At 41.4% G+C, this 22,565-nt stretch overlaps 1 protein-coding gene across 1 annotated transcript in view; it reads left to right on the plus strand.

Moving 5' to 3' along the window:
• Positions 1-2,335: 2,335 nt before the first annotated feature.
• The window catches only part of SPATA13 (spermatogenesis associated 13), a 47,961-nt gene continuing 27,731 nt past the window's right edge, over positions 2,336-22,565 (plus strand). The window contains exons 1-3 of the mRNA XM_026065914.1: positions 2,336-3,748; positions 17,443-17,805; positions 21,111-21,255. Coding sequence (XP_025921699.1) covers positions 2,351-3,748; positions 17,443-17,805; positions 21,111-21,255 — 1,906 coding nt within the window. The 5' untranslated portion in view covers positions 2,336-2,350. The remainder of the gene's footprint in view (positions 3,749-17,442; positions 17,806-21,110; positions 21,256-22,565) is intronic.

Consider the following 22,565-nt stretch of genomic DNA (forward strand, 5'->3'; position numbering starts at 1 on the left):
GGCTGCTGCCATAGCGATGCGGGAGCGGGCGGCGGCGGCGGCGGCCAGCGGCACCGGCACCGGGACGGGCTGCGGCGCTTCGGCCCCCCGGCGCCCCCCAGGTAAGGGCGCCGCTCCGCGGGGCGGGCCGGGTGCGGAGAGCGCGCTGTACAGCTCCGCTCTTTTTTTTTCTTTTATTTATTTTCTTTCTTTCTCTTTCTTTCTTTCTTTCTTTCTTTCTTCTTTCTTTCTGCTCCCCTCTGCTGCCTTCCGTGTTTCCCCATCCTTTCCGCGTGCGCGGCTGCGGTTTCTCTGAGCGCCGCTTTCTCTAGGAACTTTTTCTGCCGCGAGCAGCGTCTTGTGCCGTCCCCCCTCCGCCCCCCCCCTTCTTTTCCGCGTGGAAATGTGCAGCGGGTGCAGCAGCAGCAGCGGTGCGGAGTTGGCCGGGAGATCAGGACAGGGAGAGGGTTGCGGTGCCCCCCGCGGGGCTTTCGTGCCGTCCGCGGCGCCCCAGCCCCGCCAAACCTGCGGGGGAGCCCGGCTCGGCCCAGCTCTCGCCACATTGCAGCAGGGCAGGCTCACGCTGTGACAACTTGAATGAGAGGGATTAAAAACCGATGAGGGAGATTTCAGGCGCCTCACTGAAACACAGTAAAATCCTGTTATCCCCAGAAGGGAAAGCAGCTCCAAAAATCCTCATTTTAGAATGAATTCCGAAGAAGGGGCTAGCCTTACCACAAACGGATGCAGTCTTCAGAACTCCCGAGAGTTTAATGCCTTTCGCATTTAGCGTTCGCTTAGCATTTGAACCGCACGCTGTGTATCCTGCGAGGCCTGTTCGCCCGTATCCTTGCGGGGACCGAAGCGCGGACGGGCCGGTGCATCCGCTGCGCGCCGTCGGGATAGCGGCGGTGCCCGCGCGGGAGGGGGCGCCGCTGCCGGCCCGGGGCTCGGCCCCGGGGCCCCCCGCTCCTCCCGGCGGCTCCTTCCCTCGGGTTTTGTCTCTGTTTTGGGGAGAAGCCCCGCAGAGGCAGCGGCAGGCTCCTGAAGGTGCCGCGGGCGCTTGCGAAGACGGGACCGCTGGGGAGCGGGAGTCGCGGTGCTGCTGGCGAGGTGCGCGGGGCTGCGGCCCCCGGCTGCCTCCGCGGGGTGAGGGCTGCTGCCCTGCGCGGGGCGGCCCGGGSAGGCCCGTCCCGCCGAGCCCCGACTCACCGTTTCACAAAACACCCGGAGATTAACTTTTGCGGCACATCCCAGGCTCAGAGGCTCTGTGTCACTCTCCCAAATTCAAGTTTCATGTCACGCGATCAGCACAGGATAGGTCATCCTCTAGCATTTCATGCTTTTGTATCTTGTTTTCTTTGGTTAGGGAAAAATACTTGGTTGTACCTTTGATTTAACTCTTAGGTTTACCTGCTAGAGGACAGGCAAGAGAGTTGAGGTCATGCAGGTAGCCTTTCAGCAGCAGCAAGCTGTGGGAAGAGGAATATATATGTATCCTTTTACTATTATTTGCCTGCCCTTTGAGGATTAGGTGGCACTTGATGGACATGCTCAGTTTGCTGGATGTAAGCTTGTTCTCATTGTGTGTCTTGGATCTCAGTGTTTGAGGAAGCCTGGGCTGTTGGTTGCTGGGGTTCTTTTATCTCCAAAATAATGTGTCTGGGGATTTTGTTTAGTCTTCTAATGTAGATGTGGCAATAATGCTACTGAATTTAATAGCTTATTAGGCATTAGAAAAACAAGTACATATTGAAATTATACTGGTCTCTTAAATTGCTAATGAATGCCATTAGACTTTGAGAGAGTTATTAATGTCTTCTCCTCAGCACCATAACATGCCTTTGTTCAGCTAAAAAGAATTCCTTGATTTCCTGTATGTATTTATTTCTGACAGTGGGACTCAAGCTTCTCTTAATTGGGGCCTTTTAAGGAAATTTGTCTAATGGCTGCCTTTGTTTTCTTGATGCAGGCAGTGCGGTCTGAGGAGGTCAGCTCACCCAGTCAATGTGAAAGCAAGACAAAACAAGGTGCAGCAAATGAAGGACAGGCACCAAGGTCTGCTGACGAAGACAGTGATGTAGATTTGAGCTATCACAGCCTCCGTCTCCATGCATACAGCATTGAGAGTATGACAACATTTCAGCATGGCTGTGGTAACAGCACCACCGTTACTTGTATAGTTATGGATAATAAAGAGCCCAAAAATCTGACTGCCTCAGTCAGTTATAATGGTGGATACAACACCAGCAATAGTCATGAAGAGGAAATACAAGATGATAAACTCAGCCCTTCAAAAATCATACGCTTTTTCTCAACCCCTAGGAAACGGGCTAATTCCAACTCAGAGAGGCCTCGTTCTCTGATTTTGATGGGCAACTCTTCTACATGGAATGCTTTGTCTTCCATTAGAAAAATGGGATCTTTCAAGAAGTTAAAATCTTCAGTTCTCCAAGGAATTCAAACTAGGGAATGTTCAGATATCTTAAATGAGAACAGTGTAGGAAAACATGGTTCAAATGGGGCAGTGGTGAGAGTTCAGACTAACAGGTATTCCTATTCAGGGCCTTTACATGATTTCCAGAATGCAGTGGATGGTTTAGCTTCTGATTGCTCCGATGCTGAGGAAAGTGATGATTCTTTTCTGAGGAATACTCATCGCTCACGCAGCATCAGGCGGGCTTATGGTGTTGGCCGCATAAATTTGCTAGACACTGATAAAGCTCAGAGTAATCACAACTGTACTAGACCAACATCTCCTGTCATCTCAGAGCCAAAGATCTGTGAAATTTTAGTGAAAGATTCTGAAAACAACAGGATCATCTATCGGAGAAGCAAAAGTTCAGATAATTTAAACTTCCTGAAAAAAAGCTCATTCAAACGAAAGTCCACCTCAAACCTCACTGACCTCCAGGTTACAAATGAAAAACAAATGCCACAAAGGACAGTAAGTGCTACTTCCGCTGACTCAGACAAAACCAGTGGAAACCCTGAGAGGAGGTCCAAACGATGGAAGAGCCCTATCAGGGCAAAGGATTTTGACCGAGTTTTGAAACTTGTAAGTAATGTTACAGATGTGGCATGGAAGAAGGATGGCCCTAAGAATACAGCTCCTTCTGCCAGTGACCAGTCCCAGAGAACAAGGCCAAACAGCAGACTGCACGATGACTATTCACGCAGGGTTTCCAGTAGCACAGATCACGACAGAAAGAGGTGCACCTCCCCAGCATCTAGCCCTGACTCCACCTTGCCTGGAACACCTTCTCTGCAAAGCCCCACAGTTCCTTCAGATAAAGAGGCTGAAATGAACGTAGCTGGTGCTGAAGACAAAAGCATCAGGACATCATCAGGTATCCTAGATTCTGTTAGCTTATCACCTAGTCCGAATGACATTGGTCCATTTCCTAATGAAGTGTTTTATATGGACTCGGATGAACCAAAATCTGCTCACCAGTTTACATGTGAAGCTGAAAATCCTCACGTTCCTGTCAGGCCAACTGCTCCAAAACCTCAAAGTCCCAGTGCAGAGAAAGTCAAGTGCAATATGAATTTCCAGTGCCCAAACCATCACAGCACATTATCCCTGAGCTCAATGGAAAGCGAGGAGAGAATGGAGGTACCTGGGCCGAAGCTGGGGAGGAATCCTGTTTGCTTCCAGGACTCTGTGCAGACTGTGTACTATGATGATGGAAATGAAGACAGTGGCATAAGCAGTCACTCTCAGCTGAGCCTCAATTTAGCCTCTGGTGCTGAAGAAAAGAAGGAAGAGGTAAGAAAGAAAGCAAACTCCTTTAGAAGTTATAGGTGTATGTATCAGGTTTTGTCTTTATTAATGCAAAACAACCTGAATACTGATGGATATTGCAGCTCGTTATTGCAAAATTATGCTGACAGCAATTATTTCTCTTAATATTCTCTTTGGAAGCTAACGTCAAATTATTTTCCTTTGTGCATTAATATCAAAGAAAGTTTTGGCAGCAAAGCTATTCATGTATGTTTTCAAGGGCAGTTTATTACACCCTGCAGTTATACCATCTTGTCATGTGGTCTTGACAGATTTTACCAGCCTAAGCAGGGTCTAGCTGTGTTTCTTCTGAGCCAAAAGATCTCTAAAGGAATGGTAGATGTTTAAAGTGGTATTGATTCAACATAAAATACTTTTCCTGTAGAATCCTTGCAGAACGTGGTAATATTTGTAGAGCAGCATGGTGTGAAAGATACAATATAAATCAAACATTCAGTTGTTACTGGTGTTTTCCCTGTGCAYTGATGGCCATGCTGAGTGTAAGCCATTTGGATACTTGCCTACATATTTCAAACAGCAGTACTTTACATGATGGGCTTAATATGTTGCCACTGACAAGTTGGAGAAAATACCAGCTTTCCACTGTCCCTCATTTCTAATTTCATGCTGTGAGTAGATGGCAGATGTACTGCAGCAACTCTGAGGTAAGTTCAGGGAATAAACCTGTGCCCTCCTCTAAAATGTTGTGGAAAAAAGCATGTGGGTTGGCACTGGAGCAGGTGCAATGATCTGGCAGTGCCAGTGAAGAGCTGCCATAAGTGCCCTGCACTAGTTTAAATGAACATGGCTCACCTCWGCCCTGCAGTATGGAGTTATGTGGTTTTGTGCTATTTAGAGTGATCCAGCGCGGAAGGGTTTGCTGTTCACTGGGAAAATTACACCAGGAGAAAAATCCCCCTAGATCAGTTTAAATATGAAAACCATTTACAAAATAAAATGTACGACTCTTTTAAGCCACCTCAGATTGACTAAATGTATCTCATATCTTGGGTATGAATGAGAAACAAAGGCTGTTATTACTACTGTTGCTCAAACTTCAGCCTTTCATGCTGTATAGTCTTATGATGTGTGTGAAGCCATCTTACTTTTTAAAGCCTGGCACAGTTTTTACAAACTAAATATAAACAGTTACAGAAGTTATAAATATTGTCATTCTGCTGGAGAAGAGCAAGTTTATTTACTATGATGCCTGCGACTACAGTAAAATTTGAAAAATAAACCAAATATGCATCAATGTTGGGGCTCTGGGATTATTCCTCATCTTGAGTCCCAGAGTTGCCACAGCTATCTGTCTTTCTTTAAAAACTTACTTCAGGAGTATATGCAAGGAGATGCTTTTACACTGCCAGAAGACAGGAGAGCCCTAGTGTGCATATGTATGTCAATTGGATTTCTCAGGAATAAAATGGGGTAGTTCTTCACTGGTAGAATTAATGCTACTCATCTACCATCTAGTGGTGATCTGTGTTCATGACACCATCAAGCAAAATCCAGCTTGTCCTTCCCCTTGTCTCCCAATAAATCAGTACTGCCTTTCAGAAGTTTTTAAGTGGGTACGTACACTGGTTGGATAAAAGTTTCCACAGTTTAGTTTTAACACTACGTTCTGTTATTACCTAGCATGAGCTTTAAACTTCCTCTTTATATTATATTTTAGACAAGCTGTCAGTACCTTGTAGCGCTCTCTTCAGTCACGTCTAAAGTATGCATTGTGCGCTGGTGGCAGCTCTGTGTTTGTATACGGGGTTCATGGCAGTGCAGGATGGAGCGCTTGAGGGGCTGGAGGGAGATGGCACCCGAGGGAGGGAGTCCTTCCATGCGTAGGACAGCAGTGAGGGTCCACTGCCCGCCATCCTCCACCGCCACCACGAGCACCCCGCTGAGTGTCTGCAGTCTGTGCCAAAATGACTGCACCGACCCATGTGGTGCACCTGCATCCAGCCCTGGTCCCCAAAAGCAACATCGCTTTTGGAGGTGGATGCAGGCATGGACTGGAAGATGGAGCTGTGCAGGACCGTGTTTACTGCTGTCTTACTGTGCAAGGAGTGCGAGCTGCCTGCTCTCTCTGCTGTCCAGGTGCGTCCTTATGCCACGAGCAACCCCAAAGCTGTGGCCCTCAGGGTGGATATGAGCTAAAGAGTGGTATGCTTTCTCCCTTCCATTTCTTTGGAGGGTTTCATTGCTCACTGACTCTTCCTTTACAGCATGCTTCCCTCAGCATGGAGGTAGCTTGGTACCAAAGATTCAGTCTCTTTATGCCAGGAATTTTTTTTAAATGAAGTTTATTCAGCCCGCAGGCACTTCTATGAATGCCACATATTCACACAATGAAGTCACTGGGGTTTGAACTTTTGACTATGACTTGTTTTTAACTCTACCTTACACATCCGCATTACAGAACTGTTTGCATCCAGAAAATTGTTTTTGTGACAGTCATTCTGAGCAATCATTTGAAATGTAATGCAAGCAATGCAAATCCAAAATTTGTAAGACTTTATCTGAACCTGAAATACACCATGTTGACAGACAAATCTTCACAGTTTCCACATTTCACGTATCTTCTTTTTATATGTATTTCATGTAAAAAACAGCATGTACTCCAGTACAGCCACTAAAAACTCTCGGTGGCTTGGAGACCTGGTTTAATGCAAAGGTTACAGCGTGCTAGTCAGGCTCAAACCTGTTCTCCTTTAAGGACTGGCTGCAGCAGTTGGACGCAAAACTAGTTGATTCCCTTACCCACTTATTTAGTAGATCAGTTGGCAAATGAAGTCTTTGAGACTTTGTTAATCTCTGTGTATTCCCAAATGTGGAAACTAAGTGTTTCCACCCTGTATTTCCCCAATAGCGTAAAGCTGATTTTGCAGTATTCACACTAGGGCATATATCCATTTGCCTGAATTGCTGTTACTTTTTTTTTTTTTTCCAATGTGRTTCGGGCTTGCGATCCTGTCCCTGCTGTCATTTTGTTGGTTTCGCCAGAATGCGAGATGTACCGAAGAAGTTCAGGTGTTCATCCTTCCCGGGTGCTGGTCCTGCCAGAGGTTGCTTCCCAGAGAAGAGCTAATTAAAGGGCGCAAGGATCCATGCCTCAGCTCTCCCTGAGCTGCTGAGGCGTGAGTCACCAGAGCTCCTCTGCCACAGCCCATGCCTTCTCAGTCTCTGCTTTAGGCCCGTGTCACTTACATGCAACATGTTGATTTTTAAATAGCACCAAGAGATGATTAAGTACAATTTTTGTGTTTAGACTGTTTTCTGTTGTCTTTACTTTCCTGAAGAAGATCCCCATATTACTGTGAATAATAAAAACTTAAACCCTTTGCTTTGACCCGGCGTGTGTCAGCTGCTTAGGCTACCTAAACAAAACACTCTTCTGAATTTGTTACAAAAAAGATAATCAGATTTTTTTATATATTGCCTAGTCTTTCAMAAGCTCTTAGAGCACCTGATATTTAAGTTGCCTTGTTGGCATCTGGCTTCATGGTACACCAGACTTTTTATAACTTAAAGACAGCGTCTTATCTGCATGACTATAAATGAATGATAAATTTAAATTATAGTGGTAATTTAGAGAGGTAACTCCACTATAATTACAGTTAAGTCACATTTTGCTTGCAGACTGTATTTTAAGTGTTGTGAGRTCTATCTGCTGACTTATTTATGTTCATGACATTTGAAAGTCAGTAGCCCCAATTAACCCATGTAGTGCCATCCCTGAAGTTCAGCTGTGTCCAGAGCCATCTGTCTGTCCCAACACGCTGTCGCAAACTGCTGGGCTTCAGCTGCTGCTATGCTCGTTCCCATACAGGTCTCTGGACTTTGAACACTGAGTGCAAATGGGTTAATTTGGGGGAGAACTTATGGAGRAAAAGAGGAAGAAGAGCTGTATGGATGGGAATAGAGAGAGGATTCAGCTCTATCCTCACTACTCATCCTCCCTACTTCTTGCTTCAAAATATGTCCTCACAGTGAAGGAGCAAAAGGGGAAGGCTGGGTATGATCATGTTCAATGCACACAGTGAGCGTGTAACAGCCAGAAGCTAAGAATGGGCATACTTGGTACATGATGCAAGCTCATAAGGACTGCAGGACTGGGCATGAGCAGATTTGCTGATGTTTAGCAGTTTTTACCTCTCAGAACTGTTTTTTTTTTTCAGATGTATTCATCTCCAGGTTGAGTGATTGCCTTTCTTGAATGAAAATAGGTGACAGGCATATAAAAAATACAGGAGAACACTTCATTTTAGGGGTATGAAGCCCATAATACATGCAAGAAACCTTTGGAGTAGTTTTGCGTTTGCCCAACTTATTTCCCTAATGCAATTTAGAGTGTGGCTTAATCAGCTTAATCTGTATAGCTGAAAATGTGATAAACTGTGAAGGGTGGTCAGGAAAGGTAAAGAGGGGTGGGAGCTTCTAAAACTGCATTTGCTACTACTGGGAGGCTTGTAATATGGAATAGCATCACTCAGTGCCACTCTAGTTAGTCTTAGCAACCCCGGGGTCTGGGAAGAGAGCAGAGGAGCACAGTGATCAGCTCTCACCACCATCCCTGAGGGCCAAYGAACGTTTAATTCAGACTGAGTGACACTGGATTCACACTCAGCCCTGAGCTACTCTGTACAAACCAGGGTGCACTTAYGCACTCTTTCCACCCCTCACAGTTGCTCAGAGAAATACTTCTAAGAGAACTTGCCCAGAGCAAAACCAGAAACCACCATGCATTGCTGCAAACCCAAAYGACAGAACTGATCACTGAAATGATGCAGAACAGAGCCCTCAAAGGACATTGTATCTTCCTTCCTGTCACAGCAAAAGACTCTTCCAACCAGCAGTGCCATCTCCCATTCAATACAGCCTGTAATCATTTGTTGCTCTGTCCTGCACTAGGGAAAAGAAAAGCCCCAAGGCAGTGGTGACGGCCATCTGAATTCCAGATCAGCTTAAATTTTAGACCAGTAAACGTGCAGTGCTGAATGAAACTGGCCGTTCCTGAGCACCAGGAGAGTAAAATAGGGATTACTGCTGTCCCTGCAAAGGGTCTGTGGATGCTAAAAGGGGATATTCAGAAAGACTCCATTGCAGTTAGCTTGGAGAATGCTACTCCCTTTCCGTATTACTTTCACGCTCCTCTGCCTTTCCAAAGCGCATTTGATATTTGATTCTGCTCTAGCTCCCCGCTGACATGTCAGTAATACCCAAGTGCTGCTCACCCTGTGATCACAAGCAGCAGTACCCCAGAGAGCGGAGCGGCGCTTCTGGCAAGGTAATTCAGTTTACATGTAGAGCAGGGTGTTGAACTGTCAGTACTGAAAATCCATCTCAACTTTAGGAGGTTGCAATGTCCAAATTGAACACTGGCAGCTTTACTGTTTTCCTTGAGCCACCTGCGCTTTTGCCTGCTGGCATCCGGAGGCTGCTGTGCTGCTCAGATTACAGAGGCTGGACTACTTCTGAGCGGGGTGTTGTGGCATGCTGGAAGAGTGGCCGAGCATTGGGAGTAGATAGAGCACAGCAGGCTCAAATCTTCCTAATCCAGGCTCAACCACAGCGGCCTCACCCTTATGCCATGGTATAGGAAGTGATAGTTTGCAGATTAAGCCCAAGGCAACTCCACCCTGGGCATGCAGACGGCTGCTGGGACCTGCTGGTGGCTGGGCTTGGGCTGGGATAAGGAGGCTGTACCCTATGCGGACGGCAAGAAGGGGAATCAGGGGACCTCGGCACTGGAGACATGCACAGACATTCAAAGGACTGTGGTGTTTTGTGTGTGCTTTTTTTACATAAAGTTCCATTTTCAGCCTGTAGTTATCATCTGGCTTTTGAGGTTGCCCAGCAGATGTTATAAAAATAGCAGGCAGCCTGGAAAAGAAATTTGTTTTACTAAAWAAAAAGGAAATGCATTTTTTAGTGGTGTTACATGATTTGGGGTATTCTGAGTCTTGATTTAAAATTATTTAGGGATTTATTCAGGGATTATTCATGTCTATACATCTTCTAAAAAGAGGCAGTACTACTTCACTCAAAAGAGGCAATACTACTTCACTACATTCTACATGCTTGCTGTTCTAATTTAGATACCAAAGTAAAGAAGAAGCAGGGTTAGAGCATCATCCAGCAATCCTCAAGTATCAGCCATCTGAAAACTAGTGTGAACAATTTTCTGGTTTTAACATGACTGCGTTTTCATATGACTGATGAGACTATTTCTGCAGAGCAAATTTATTGCTTGCAAACTCCCATATGCCAGTCAGAAATATTTCTTAGCTACACTTGTTTTTGGAAGCAAGTTAAATGACAGAAGCGAGGATGAAGGAAATCCTTGAGGTTCAAGAACAGATTTGAGAGTCATGAGATCTGTGTGTCATTTCCAGTTCAGCTGTATGCTTCCTGTGTGACTTAAATTATTTAACTGCTTTGTGTCTGCTCCTTATCTGTGAAATGTGAATATTATGAAGGTGAACTCGTTAATCTTGGTAAAGCACGTTGCTTGGATGGAAAGCATTATGCTTGTTGATTACGATAAGCCTGCTTTCAAGGATCAGGTTAAATGAAGCAAACCTGCATTAAAATTGCCTTAGAAATCAAGGGCCACATTTTGTTTGTGCTTGTATCCATATAACACTGTTTTTAAATGACGTTTTATAGGTCTATTGTTAGTTAAATCACTGCAATTGTTTTTATGTCAACAAATTCCAAGAGTAGAGCTAGATGTGTTTTTTTCTAAACAAGGCAACTTCTAAAAATGTGTGTTTTACAACAGTAGCTTGTTTTGCTAATGGGGACTGATTTTACCATATTGCAAAGCATAGTTTTTCCTGCATCGAGGATAGGGGCTCATACTAATATAGTGTAGCAATATTCCTGTAAGAGTCCCCCTTTGAAGCAGTGCTTTGCAAATTTTTAAAATAAGGGCCCACCCTATTTTGAAAAAAATGCACAGATTATCTTGCTATAATGATTTTAATGCCCAACCAAATAAAATTAATGCTAAATTTTGAATGTAGTTTTATTATTTTCATTTATTCTGCTTTGCTTGTTTATATAGGTATAAATGCATATGGTATACATAAATACATATGGGATAGATAGTCAATAAACTTATTTAGTGTCTTCTCAAAGGCTAATAAAAAGAAAAGATGTTGATGGCAGAGGAGGCACAGGAATGGAAGGAAGGAGGATATAGTGCAATTTGCATTCAACTAGAAAGGACTAGATGACAATTTTCTTCCTGTAAGTGAACTGGACTGATTTAATAATTCTTGTTAGCTTGTGATAGAAAATGCAAACACTGACTGGATCAGTGCATTTTTCTACCATCATTTCTACGGTAACAGCTGTTATGATGATACCACTGTTGAAAATTGTTAGTCTTGTCGGATCAGCAGGGAAATACTGGGTTAAAGTGATAACACTTTAGGATGTTTTTATGAAATTTGGAAGGAAAGCGATAAATATTTGTTCTCTGGAAGGCTGTATTGTAGCCAGAGTCTGATAATCTCTGTGTCTGTCACAATAGTGTGCAAATGAAAATATTGATCATGTCCATGAAACATATAACAACCTTCTGACCTCCACCAGTGGTGATGATAAATGAGCTTCAACTCATGTTCCCCCACTGCTATTTAACAACATGAAAAAGTGCAAAGGTTACCTTTTATCATGTAACTGGGTGGAGGCATGTTGCCTGAACTTTTAGTCCATTAAGTGAAGGTGATAAAATTATTTATGACCACTAGGTCATGATTGCTTGCTCCTATACATTTTTGCTAGCTTATATGAATTGAAAAATCCCTCCTGATATTCCTACTGATTTCCTAGTGTTTGTCCTTTCCTGTTTTTTACAGAAACACCAGCTATTTAATAGTCACCAATTATAATACTGGCATATATTTGTCATTGCTAACATAGTAAGTTCATATGTTTTTACATAGACTCCTGAATGCACACAAAAATGTATATTCATGTTATGAAACATAGAAATATCTACATGAAATAATAGCACAAATACTGTTTTTTTTCCTATTAGTACTCCAATTTCTGCTTTTAAGCCTTGTCATTTTTGGAAGAACGTGATTGATTATCCATCATAAGTTTTCACTGAAAATATCTAGTAATCAAGGCTGAAACTTCTCAGCCTACTCTTTTTTTTTGAATTATGTGTTTATACAAATTGCATTAGGAAGTGAATATGTATTTTGTGTAAAGACATTATTAGATTGTTATCTCCTTTCTTTGAATTAGAAAAAGRCTGCTGTAGTTAATGAGGGGACACTTCAGCCAGGTGACTCAAAAGTAGATAAAGAACATACGAAGGAAAATACACAGCTACCAAAGCAAGAAGCAAATACAACTTCTTGTGGAGCTAAGGGGGGTGGGGGGAGAGCAGAAGACGGGCCCATTGCTCTAGTGAACAACAGCTTCAGAATATGCTTGAGCAGCAGCTGTGCAGCCCCYGCTTCGCGCGTGGCAGCTGCCGCACTGCTTGCTAGCAGTGCACTGCTGCAGAGGGAAGGGAGGAGGATGCTCTCTCCTAGGGGCACCTACCTGCGAATTCCTAGCAGATGGCCAGGTAGAGACTTTGAAATTCAAACAATAGCCTGTACCATGAGGGCCACAGATACATGGCTTTAAAAGAAAATCAGCTTTTTTGAAGTAGGACCATGAATAAGCCTGAGGAACTGCTAATAGCCATAGCATAGACAAAAAAAGGCCCTGGCACATTCACCTATGTGGCAAGGAAAAAGACTTTCTAAAGAGATTAATGTGTCCCCTCATACTGCAAGACTTGTCCATGTTTATAAGTAAGTTATGAAATGTTAATTGTGTTAGCACAGAACAAAAGAGAGAAAAAAAAATTAAAAATCCAAATAGATAACGGTAGTGGTAGAAATGCAGATTTTATTGGGTGTGGAGCCTCAGTAACGTACACCAGCATGAGCACGTTTATAGAACTGTGATTTTATTTTCAATAGGGATTTTATTGGCATAACTACATTAGCAAAAGGTCGCACAGGCGTTGTTAGTTGCCAGCATAGTGATGGCAGCAATATATCAGCCCTCACAAGCAGCAGGTTGACCAGCAGTAGTCTGTGTGCAGGGTCAGATTTATGGCTTGGGCTTTTTCTGCAGTAGAGTATGTCTGTCAGGTGTATGATGAAATATCATTCATGTTTGATATAACTGTGTCAGCAGAAGTCCCCCCAGGCAATTTCAGGTACTGGTAAATTTTTGCCATTTCACTGATAAAAGTTGCATCCATTTAAGGAGCACTTTATCAGTATTGTATAGGTCAGATCTTATGCTGATCTAGAGAAGTATCCTTCTCTCCTTGGGCAAAGCTCTTTTAGAAGACAATTTTTGGTGCCGAATTTGTAAGATACCTAGTGTAATCTAAGAAATAATTGCAGAACTTGGCTCTCATCTGGCTATAAAAGCTGAGCTAGGACTTCAGTGGTTAAACATCTGATGCTGATCTTGCTTACATTGGTATTAATGAGTAACAGGGAATGCCAACAGCAGTAATACTCCATTAAATGCAACAGAGTTGTACCAGTGCCAGATCAAGTTGAGTGGGATCATAATCAAGTCCTTGAAGCTGCTGTACCTTGGTTGTGAAATCAGCCTGTGTCCAGACAAGGGGAGATTGGGTCCAGCTGGATTGGAGTCCCAGTGGTGTTGCTGGCTACTAGTAAGCTACCCATGAAAGCTCCCATCGCAGCCATAAAGATGTAGGCAATGAGGCAGTTTCCTAAAATCAACTACCTTGAGCCTTTGGAGATTTCAACTCATCTCCAGCTGCCACTTCAGAAACCTGGGGGCTTCTTGGGGGGCCGTGCAGGTGTCTCGACAGCCCAGGGCATTGCAGGTAGCAGCTGAAGGGAGCCCGAATCAGCAGTGTCAATGGGGCCCAGAGAGCACACCCTAAACTGCACACCCAAAAGTGGCACCTGGAGCTGAATTCAGGTTACCTAAAAATAGTGGTCTAATGCTGTTGGAGGTGTAGGGTAGCCAAGACAGCACGCACAGCTGAAAAGTATGGCATGAGACTGGTGGGAAAGCCCCACCTTGCTGGAGTGGCAGAAGGCACCAAGCAGGATTCCCCTCAGCGCCTAAATTAACGCTACAACATTTTGACAACTGATTCCTGCCCTTGGTGCTGGCTGGCTGAATTGCTCTGTAGGCTCCACTGACCCTAAAGTCTGGGGGCTCAGTTCAGTTTCCTGAACATAGGCACCCAGTGCTATTCAAGGTGCCCTAGGCAGTTCCCCCTCATCTCCAGATGCTGCTTCAGGAGGGCTCGGGCCTCCTGTAGGTCCTGCGTCATACTTGCATGACATATGACATGTGCAGATGTTTTAGATCCCCTAGATTATTTGAAATGGCACCAGGTGCCTATGTTGAAGCAACAGAATCTCACCCTGATTTTCTACTGACTACGAAGAGCTTTAGCGTCTAGCTAAAATATAGACACCTGTATTGTAGACATCAAAATTTAGGTGTCTGAATCTGGAGCTGAATCCTACCCTAAATGTTAACAGTGAGTTATTAAACAGGAACAATAGCAAATGAAAGTGTACCCTGGATCTAGGTAAATCTTCATTTAAAATGATTGTATTTGTAAAATACTGCTGTCATGAAAAGAAAGCTATGGAAATACAACAATTTAACCAGTACCTCATCTTTGGAATTTAGGTGTCCAGATAATCTTTATTCATCTGCATATAGTGCATATAAGTAGAGCTGTCTGTGTTTGCAGTCTCATAAGAATCTTAAATAGATGCAACTGAAAGGACAAGATGAATAATCTCAGTTTTCAGCATAGGTGATACTGTGCTGTTGCTGGACTAGCAAGTGTGAATTTCAGAAAATCCAGTGTGGACCCAGCTTTAATTAGACCTTTACTTCTCAGGAATGTTGAAATTCCTTGAAAATTTTGATCAACACTTTTAGTGTGTGGGTCAGTGCACATTTTGATTTTCATCTCACATGGAGTGCCATGTACATCTCTACCCGCGTCTACAGATGTTACTGGTAATTATTATAGAACATAAACCTCATTTCACTTATAGTGGATTAATCAAGAGGAGGTCATTTGAGGTCAGTGAAGCTGTACCAGTATAAAGTCAATGATAAGTGAAAATATCTTGAAAATTATTTGTTTGTCTGAATTTTTTCATTGATGTCAAGAATCACCCTTATGTTTAAATGTTTGCAATATTGGAACCTATGATTTCGATGCTGGATTTATTCCTAGTAGTGAGCAGTCACTTGAACAGGTCCTCCTGCGTGAGGAGGTAGGTGGTCACTTGTAGGAATGTGAGGTTATCAGTGTGGTTTCCTCCAATTTTTGCTTTGAGAGGATTATGTTCTCTGTTTTATTAGTATTCTTCAATGCAGACTATATATCTAAGCTTAAAAATAGAAGTCCTTCAGATCTGTTTATTGCAAAGCAGAGATTAATCTCGCTGTCATTTGAATCAGCCACTGTAGGTGGAGTGCTGCAGATGGAGAACAGTCCTCTCTTTGCAAATGTTATTGCTCAAGATAAGCGTGTAAAAAGCAGATTAGGAGATGTCATGTGACATGTGCTTTCCTCAGTCTAAAAGTACAAGATCATGGGATGAACTTTGCCTGACTGGTTATACAGAGAGTGTGTTCACATTTGTAGTTCCTAAACAAAAGACTTTGCAAAGCAAAAATATAAAATGACTCTAGTGAACTCCATTCTCAGCCACTGTGTGTGTGGAGATCCTTTACCCGTGTCTGATTCTGAGGTAAGAACCTTATTTAACCTGTGATTTGCTGCTCTCACCACTGAGGGACTGTTTTTAGAGGCTGGCTTCGGTGGAGCTGTGTTAGTGCACCAGCTGGGTAGTTGCTCTACTGAATTGCTTTAACTGTTAAAACTAGCCATGAGCTAAAATCTGCAGAAGAGTTGAAGCGTTACTGGGTGACAGGTGGATGCAACAGAGTTCAGAATTTATGCAATTGTTCGATTTAGAGTAAATTTCATGTTGTAAGTAAAATAATTTAATGTAGAACAGTGCACGGCTGATAATTTTTCATATCTTAATTGCAGTAATTATGTTAAAATGCTGAATATTTAATAACTCTGCCTACTAAAGTAGTGCATGCAGTGAAATTTGTCCTAAGCTGTCAGTCAAGAAAACAGCAAAATCTGCCCCCTATGAGGTGGCTTTCTAAAAAAGGCTAATCAGAGTTGAACTAGCCTGGTTAAAAATGGTATGAGGAGAAGAAGGTGACAGAAGATAAGGCATCTTTTACAGGCCTCATTGTAAAAGGCTGATTCTAGGCTATGGCATTGCTGAATATGCAGTGCTTGAAATGCCTTGATCTGGTCTAAAACAGATGAACAAAATGTATCCAAGTGACAATCAAAATGATGCCTCTATTTTTGGAATACATATTGGCTTTGAACATTATCATAAATGTATTTGGGCAGTCTAAAGATATCTTAATAAAGAACTGGTTTTTTGTTTTTTTATTTTTAAAACTGCTCAGCAGTGCCTTGGAGTTTGTCACTCATTCCATCAGGCATTCATGCAAACTGCTACCCAGCCCAGAAGCACCCATCTTCCTCTTTCTATTTCTTTTCTGCCCTTAATAGAGGAGCCAGGAAAAAGTCAAGGAAACACTGAGATTTTGGAAATTTGAGGGAAAATTGATTGTAAACTTTTCTGTAGAATAATTTTTCTCAATATAAAAACTTCAGGAGTTTTGCTAGAAAAGTTTAAAATGAGTGCGAGATCCTTTAAAATGTTCTCTCTGACAAGTATTTCAGTTGTGGTTATTTTATTTTCAAACTTGCAGTATTAGCAAAGTTATGACATCTATAGGTATTAACCTCTGCAGGCCAGATTTGCTGTTTTATAGAAATGACATGCTCATTTTTCAAGAATTTTGTCTAAAAACATTAGTTTTTGTCTGTATTTGTTTTATAATATTTTGTCAGTGGTTCTACTCTGTATGGCTAGAACCTTTCTGATCTGACAGAAAACTAGTTTTCCCCTTCCAAAGTGGCTCAACTCGCTAAACCAACTCACCCATGGCCACGCAATCTCTAGATCTGGCCCAGGAGAGCGCAAGTGAGTGTGAGGTGGGAGGGAGTGGGACTGCCCCTTTTGGCACCAGCTTGGAGTTACACAGGATCATCAAACAACTAAACTGCAGCCTTAAATTTCTGCAGTGCTATTGATTTTCATCGCTGAGCAGAGCTAAAGCAGAGGAATACCTGCTGGTTGAATTTTTTTTAAGGATGTTACATGTAGCATACTCCTTATGCACATGAGCAAAGTCCATGAGTACCAGAAGAGTCTTTATAGGACATTATTCAGTGAATTCAGTGTTTATGATAGGGCTGGTTGCTACTGCAAAGGTAGTAGTTGACTGATAGTCTTGTTACTAGCAATGCTATTTGCCTAAGACATGTTGATGATCAGGTGTTAACCTTAGCACAAACTGCATGTCTTTCTTTTGCAGAGTTACTCTCTTCCTGAATTGTCAGTTGCATTTATTATATTTATTGTAGCACTTTCTTTTTAGCAATGTTAAATTGATCTACCATATCAAAAACTCACAAATGCTTAAGTGTCAGAAAAATCTGTGGCTTATTTGACTTGTTCACATTTAAAAAGGTTGTTTCTGATGACCACTGGAAGAGGTCCCCAACCCAGGATGAAGAAAAGAGAGACACACAAAAGGTCACCCCCAGGAGATGGGGCTCTGGAAAAAGATCCCGGCCCAGACCTCTCTCAGACTATGGCCAAATGTCAATCAGAAGTTTCTCTATACCAGAAGATGCGGTTGCTGTGGAGTCTCAGAAGACAGACTGCATAGATGGAGAAAATCAGCCAGGATTGGCTTCTGTTGGGTCTGTGGTCCAAAGCAATACAGTAGACTACCACAGAGGGCGAAAAAGAAGACCCATCTCTGTGATAGGTGGGGTGAATTTCTATGGAAGCGGTCCGGCAGAAGAAATAGAAGGTCTGCTGACACAAGTAAGATAAGAGATGTGCCCTCTGCAAACTACACAAGACGCTTTCACTTCCTYGTCTCTGTCTTCAGCTTAGAAAATAGAATGGATGATTCCTTTTCTTTCTTCCCTGTTGTCAAGCTGACGTCATATACTTACACTTCTGCTTTCCTTGTCACTAATTACTTTCTCTTGTTGCTGAAAAACCAAACAGCATGGAATAAAACTGATACTGACTTTGAGATAATCTTGTTCATATTGTAAATTAACCTTATTTCTTTCTTGGATTGCTCATTATTTCTAGCATTGGTTTATAAGCTCATCTGTGTATAATGCAGCTGTGCATTTAGTCACCTTACAGTGTTTAGGCCCTGAGGAACACATGACTACAAACAATACAATAAATATGAAATCTGATTATTTAAAATTCTCCAAAAATAGGCCTGGTCAAAACCTATGGTGTTAGCTGTGGTATTCAAAATCTTGGTATTAGCATATCAAGCACACTTAAAACTAACAAGGAAGTTGCTTGAGAAAATCAGTAATATGAAATTAAGAAAATAATGAAATAAAGAAAGAATCTAAGAAAACTGATAATATAAAAAAGAAATGGAGTCCTTCCGGGACCAATGTTGCTTGCTCAAATATGCCTGTTCGTATACTGCTAAACTGACCTTATGGAACATAGGTAGCCTGTAAGAAAATAATTAGTGGTTCAATTTGTAATTGACAGGTACCTGTATACTTACTTGCCATCTCTGTTGCCTTGGCTAAGACACCAAAAAATAAAAACTTTAGATAAAGATAAAAATAGCTATATATATATATATTTTTTTGCTGGAGGCAGTTTTGAGCTGGTACAGTGCGTAGAGCAACGTCCTTTTCTGTTGCTAGTGGTGGATCTGTCTTGTAGTCAGTTATAGAGCTTCAGTCTCAAGGGCTTTTTGTAAAGTTGCATCGATCAGAAGTTCTCTGCTTTACCAAAAAGCTGGAGGGCTCCTACCTAAAGCAACTGTTAAGTTGATAAAGCAACAAAAAAAGAAACAGTATTTACATCCTAAAAAATTGTGAAGCTGTCTGATTCCAGTGGTTATTCATGGAATTTGAATCCTCTTAATTTTCCTCATGCTGCTCAGCCTCCTGCTGGGAAGTTCAAGGCAGTATCATTCATGGTACAGTACTCCCCTGACTGAAATCAAATGCTGACACAATGATAGGATTTTTAGTCTCCTGTGGAAAGTAATTTTTAACATGAACATTTTTTTTTGTCATATTGCACATTTTTTCTTTATAATTCCTTGATGAAAAATGGATCCTGAAGCAAAACTCTAACTCAGGCCAGTGAAAGTTTTACCTAGGCAGAAGCAATAATTTCAGACCCTATGTAGCTGGGATATTGTTTAATTAATTTTATCAATACTTATGCCTATAGTGAAGAGAAAGGAAAACTATTATCATAAATTATAGGCCATCTTAATCAGAAATAATAGATAGATTTCAAGGGAAGCTCTTTCTGAGATTGCAAGATCAGTCAACCAACTTTGAAAGCTGTCGCATACATTTTGACCTGCATTAAGAGTACCAGCAATATATTGTCTTTAAAACAACCCAAACAATCCTTGCTGTACTGTCAAAGTTATTAAACGACATCCAAGCCCTTAATTTACTGCTGAAAACAAATTAGTCTCTTTTCAAAGCTTGCTCACATTGGTTTATTAACCAAGGAACACGCATCAAGTCAGCTAGTTGAGTTGACTCTTTACTCATTCTGATGCTGCCATGAGGCTGGGGTTTAAATTAACACATTGCTGAAACACTATGGTCAAGGACAAAACTATGGAGCATCCCCACCAAGGGCACAGTTTCATGCCCAACGATGGCCATCCAAGGCCTGCCACTGAGAAACAGCAAATCCTTCTCGAGCTATGGAAGGAATCTGGACTGAAGCCTTACAAGAAAATTTTAATTGCCCAGAAATAAATATATATGTTGTTTAAATTAACTGGCCACTTACTTGCCTAAAGTAATTGGCATTGCTCCTATTAGCTATTTGATGCAATATATTGAACTTATTTTTTGTGTTGTGATTCAGTGATAGGATCCTGATATATTGCTAAAACACTAAGGAAAGGAGGTTTAGAGAATGAGGTTATAGTTAAATCATATTAAAATACACATTGAGTTTTTTTGGCAGTCATGTTAGAAAGTAGATTTGTAGCTAAAATGTAAAAAGGACTAATGAAGTAGGAATACACACTACAAGTATTTTATATGGGACTTTCAAAGACTGATCTTCACCTTGGTGATTTTTTTCTTAATAGCTTTGAAAACCCAGGGGAATATTTAAAAAGTGTAATGTTAATTCCTTTTTTTTATTATGTTTTGTTATGGTCTGACAGCTTAGGTATGAGAAAAAGTTTTCAAACAATACTAAATCTTTGGTTTCATAAGAGAGCCTCAACAGATAATTCATAAAAATACCCCTGATGTTTTGGGTTATTTCCCTGAAGGGTCTATGAATACTAACAACTAAAAGACTAAGGGAAGATCTAAATAAGATTTTCTCTGCAGTTCATATGAAGAGGTTTTGCTGTTTAATGTGGAATATTTATGCAAGCTCATTAAATCTGGCTAATAAGAGAGTGGTTCAGAGACAATGTAAAATTAGACTCAGTTTGCAAATAGCAGTGGTAGGTTCTCTAATCATAATTAAACAAATGAAAGGTTTAACTAAAGAAAATGGCTTCCAGATAAAGTTATGAGTAAATTTAATAGCATCTCTTTTTAATGAGACTCCTGGGAACTTCCAAGCAGAGGATCATTTAAACAACTATTTTTGGCTTTCTTGTAAAACATACTTATTTTGCTTAAAAGCAAGATATTTATTTGAAGAGAGAAAGYATCCCAGGAAATGAACACAACATCCCACTATAGACTTTTTGGTCATTTTTTCACTTTGAGGTTTCTCTTCAGTTGCATATTTACAACATCAGTGTGCATTGTGCAAACCGTTCTGGAATCAGATCCCAGAGCATTTAGGCATAGAGTATTACAAGCTGAAAAGTATTAGAGTGTATCCAATCATAACAGAAGGCTCTGGAGTTTTTAATAAAACAGAGAACCATAATGTTATAAAATATTGACTGCAATGATGATGGATATGGTGCGCAGTGTTTAAACAATGCTACAGGTGCTTGAAATAAGGATGTTTACTGCCCGTATAATTAGCTTAAGTATCTGAAGGAACCTCACTTCACACTGGGGTTTTTCCCAGTTGGACTTGTTCATAGCGTTGGTTATTAATACTGGATTTTCATTTTTTCTCTGTAGCCAGCAGCACGGCCACCTGTGCCAGCACACCAGGTCCCCCCGTACAAAGCGGTTTCAGCCAGGTTCCGGCCRCTCACCTTTTCGCAGAGCACCCCCATCGGCCTCGATCGAGTTGGGCGACGGCGGCAGATGAGGACATCTAATGGTAAGATGTGCAAGTCTTTATAACTTTCTAGAACTCAACTTTGTAACCCAGCTTGGTGAGGAAATACATTATAGCTTGGCAAAAAGAAAGGGTGCAAGCATATGCAATGACAGTGTAGTACACAATTTAGTTGCCTTTTCTTTATAACTTTCTCGTTAGTAGCTTTTCTTGCCGTGTCCATATAAAACTCATTTATCACATCCACTGATTGATAAATTTCTATGATTTATTCTTCTGTACCGTTTGCACTCCTGTATTTTCCACATCTATATGCATATACTTGCCTACAGATAATAATAGAATATGAAGGAAATAAGGCCTAAAATGCTTTAGTTCATACCTGAACCATGGACATTTTACCACTACAAGGAAGTAAGCTCACACCGCACAAGTTATTTTAACTTTTTTTCATTCATTCAACTTAATTTCATAGATAGGAAAGTGTTAAATAATCAAAGAGTTTGCTCCAGAGAATTGTATGCAGTTGCAGGTGCTTACTTAGGGGTGAGTATAGCCCAACCAGGTTTCTGATACATGAAAGACAGATTCTTGGAAAGGATTGCCTTTTTGGAAGCAGTACCTTTTATCTGACCTTCTGATATGCCCTGTGTATTTTTTCTTTATTCTGTTTACTGTTAACAAGCCATGCTATGTTGAGTTAATAGAAAGGCATATCTAATATTGGTGGAACATTTCTTGGCAGATGATACTAGAAAAATCTGGGTTAATACCATTTGTCTTCTTCTGGACCACAGTGAGAATCATCTGAAGACTTATTAATGTTTCACTGACAAGGGCCAGAAATAAAAGCAAAATTTTCTCTTTAGATCCTTCACTGTTAATAGTGAACAAAACACTGATGGGAACCTTGATTCTGCTTCTCTGTGTACAGAATCAGTAAGGAAGTCTTCAGTTGCCATGACTGAAGTGGGAAACTTAAATAGCATTTTCAATGTTTCTTTACTAAAATTAAACATATATATGCTTACTAGTCAATATTTGATCAGGCTTATATGATTCTAAGCCAAGTTTTAGCGGTAATGATATCCAGATTCTGCTCAAATAATCCCTCAGTCACAAATTAATTAATTTATATGAGAACATTTTAAAACTGCTTTTTCCAATCCTCAGTAGAGTACGAAGATTAGCCAGTTTTCTTCAGAAGGTACTCTTCAAGGAACGCAGTTTGAGAATTTCTGATTATCTCAATAAGATACATTATCTGTACTATAATAGTATTTTATTTTTATATTATATTAAAATGTTGGGAACTACTTTAAAACTCATGTCTGGAGTGTGTCCTTTTTGTA

Source organism: Apteryx rowi, unplaced genomic scaffold (assembly GCF_003343035.1).
Source record: "Apteryx rowi isolate R43461 unplaced genomic scaffold, aptRow1 scaffold_233, whole genome shotgun sequence".
Lineage (NCBI taxonomy): Eukaryota > Metazoa > Chordata > Aves > Apterygiformes > Apterygidae > Apteryx > Apteryx rowi.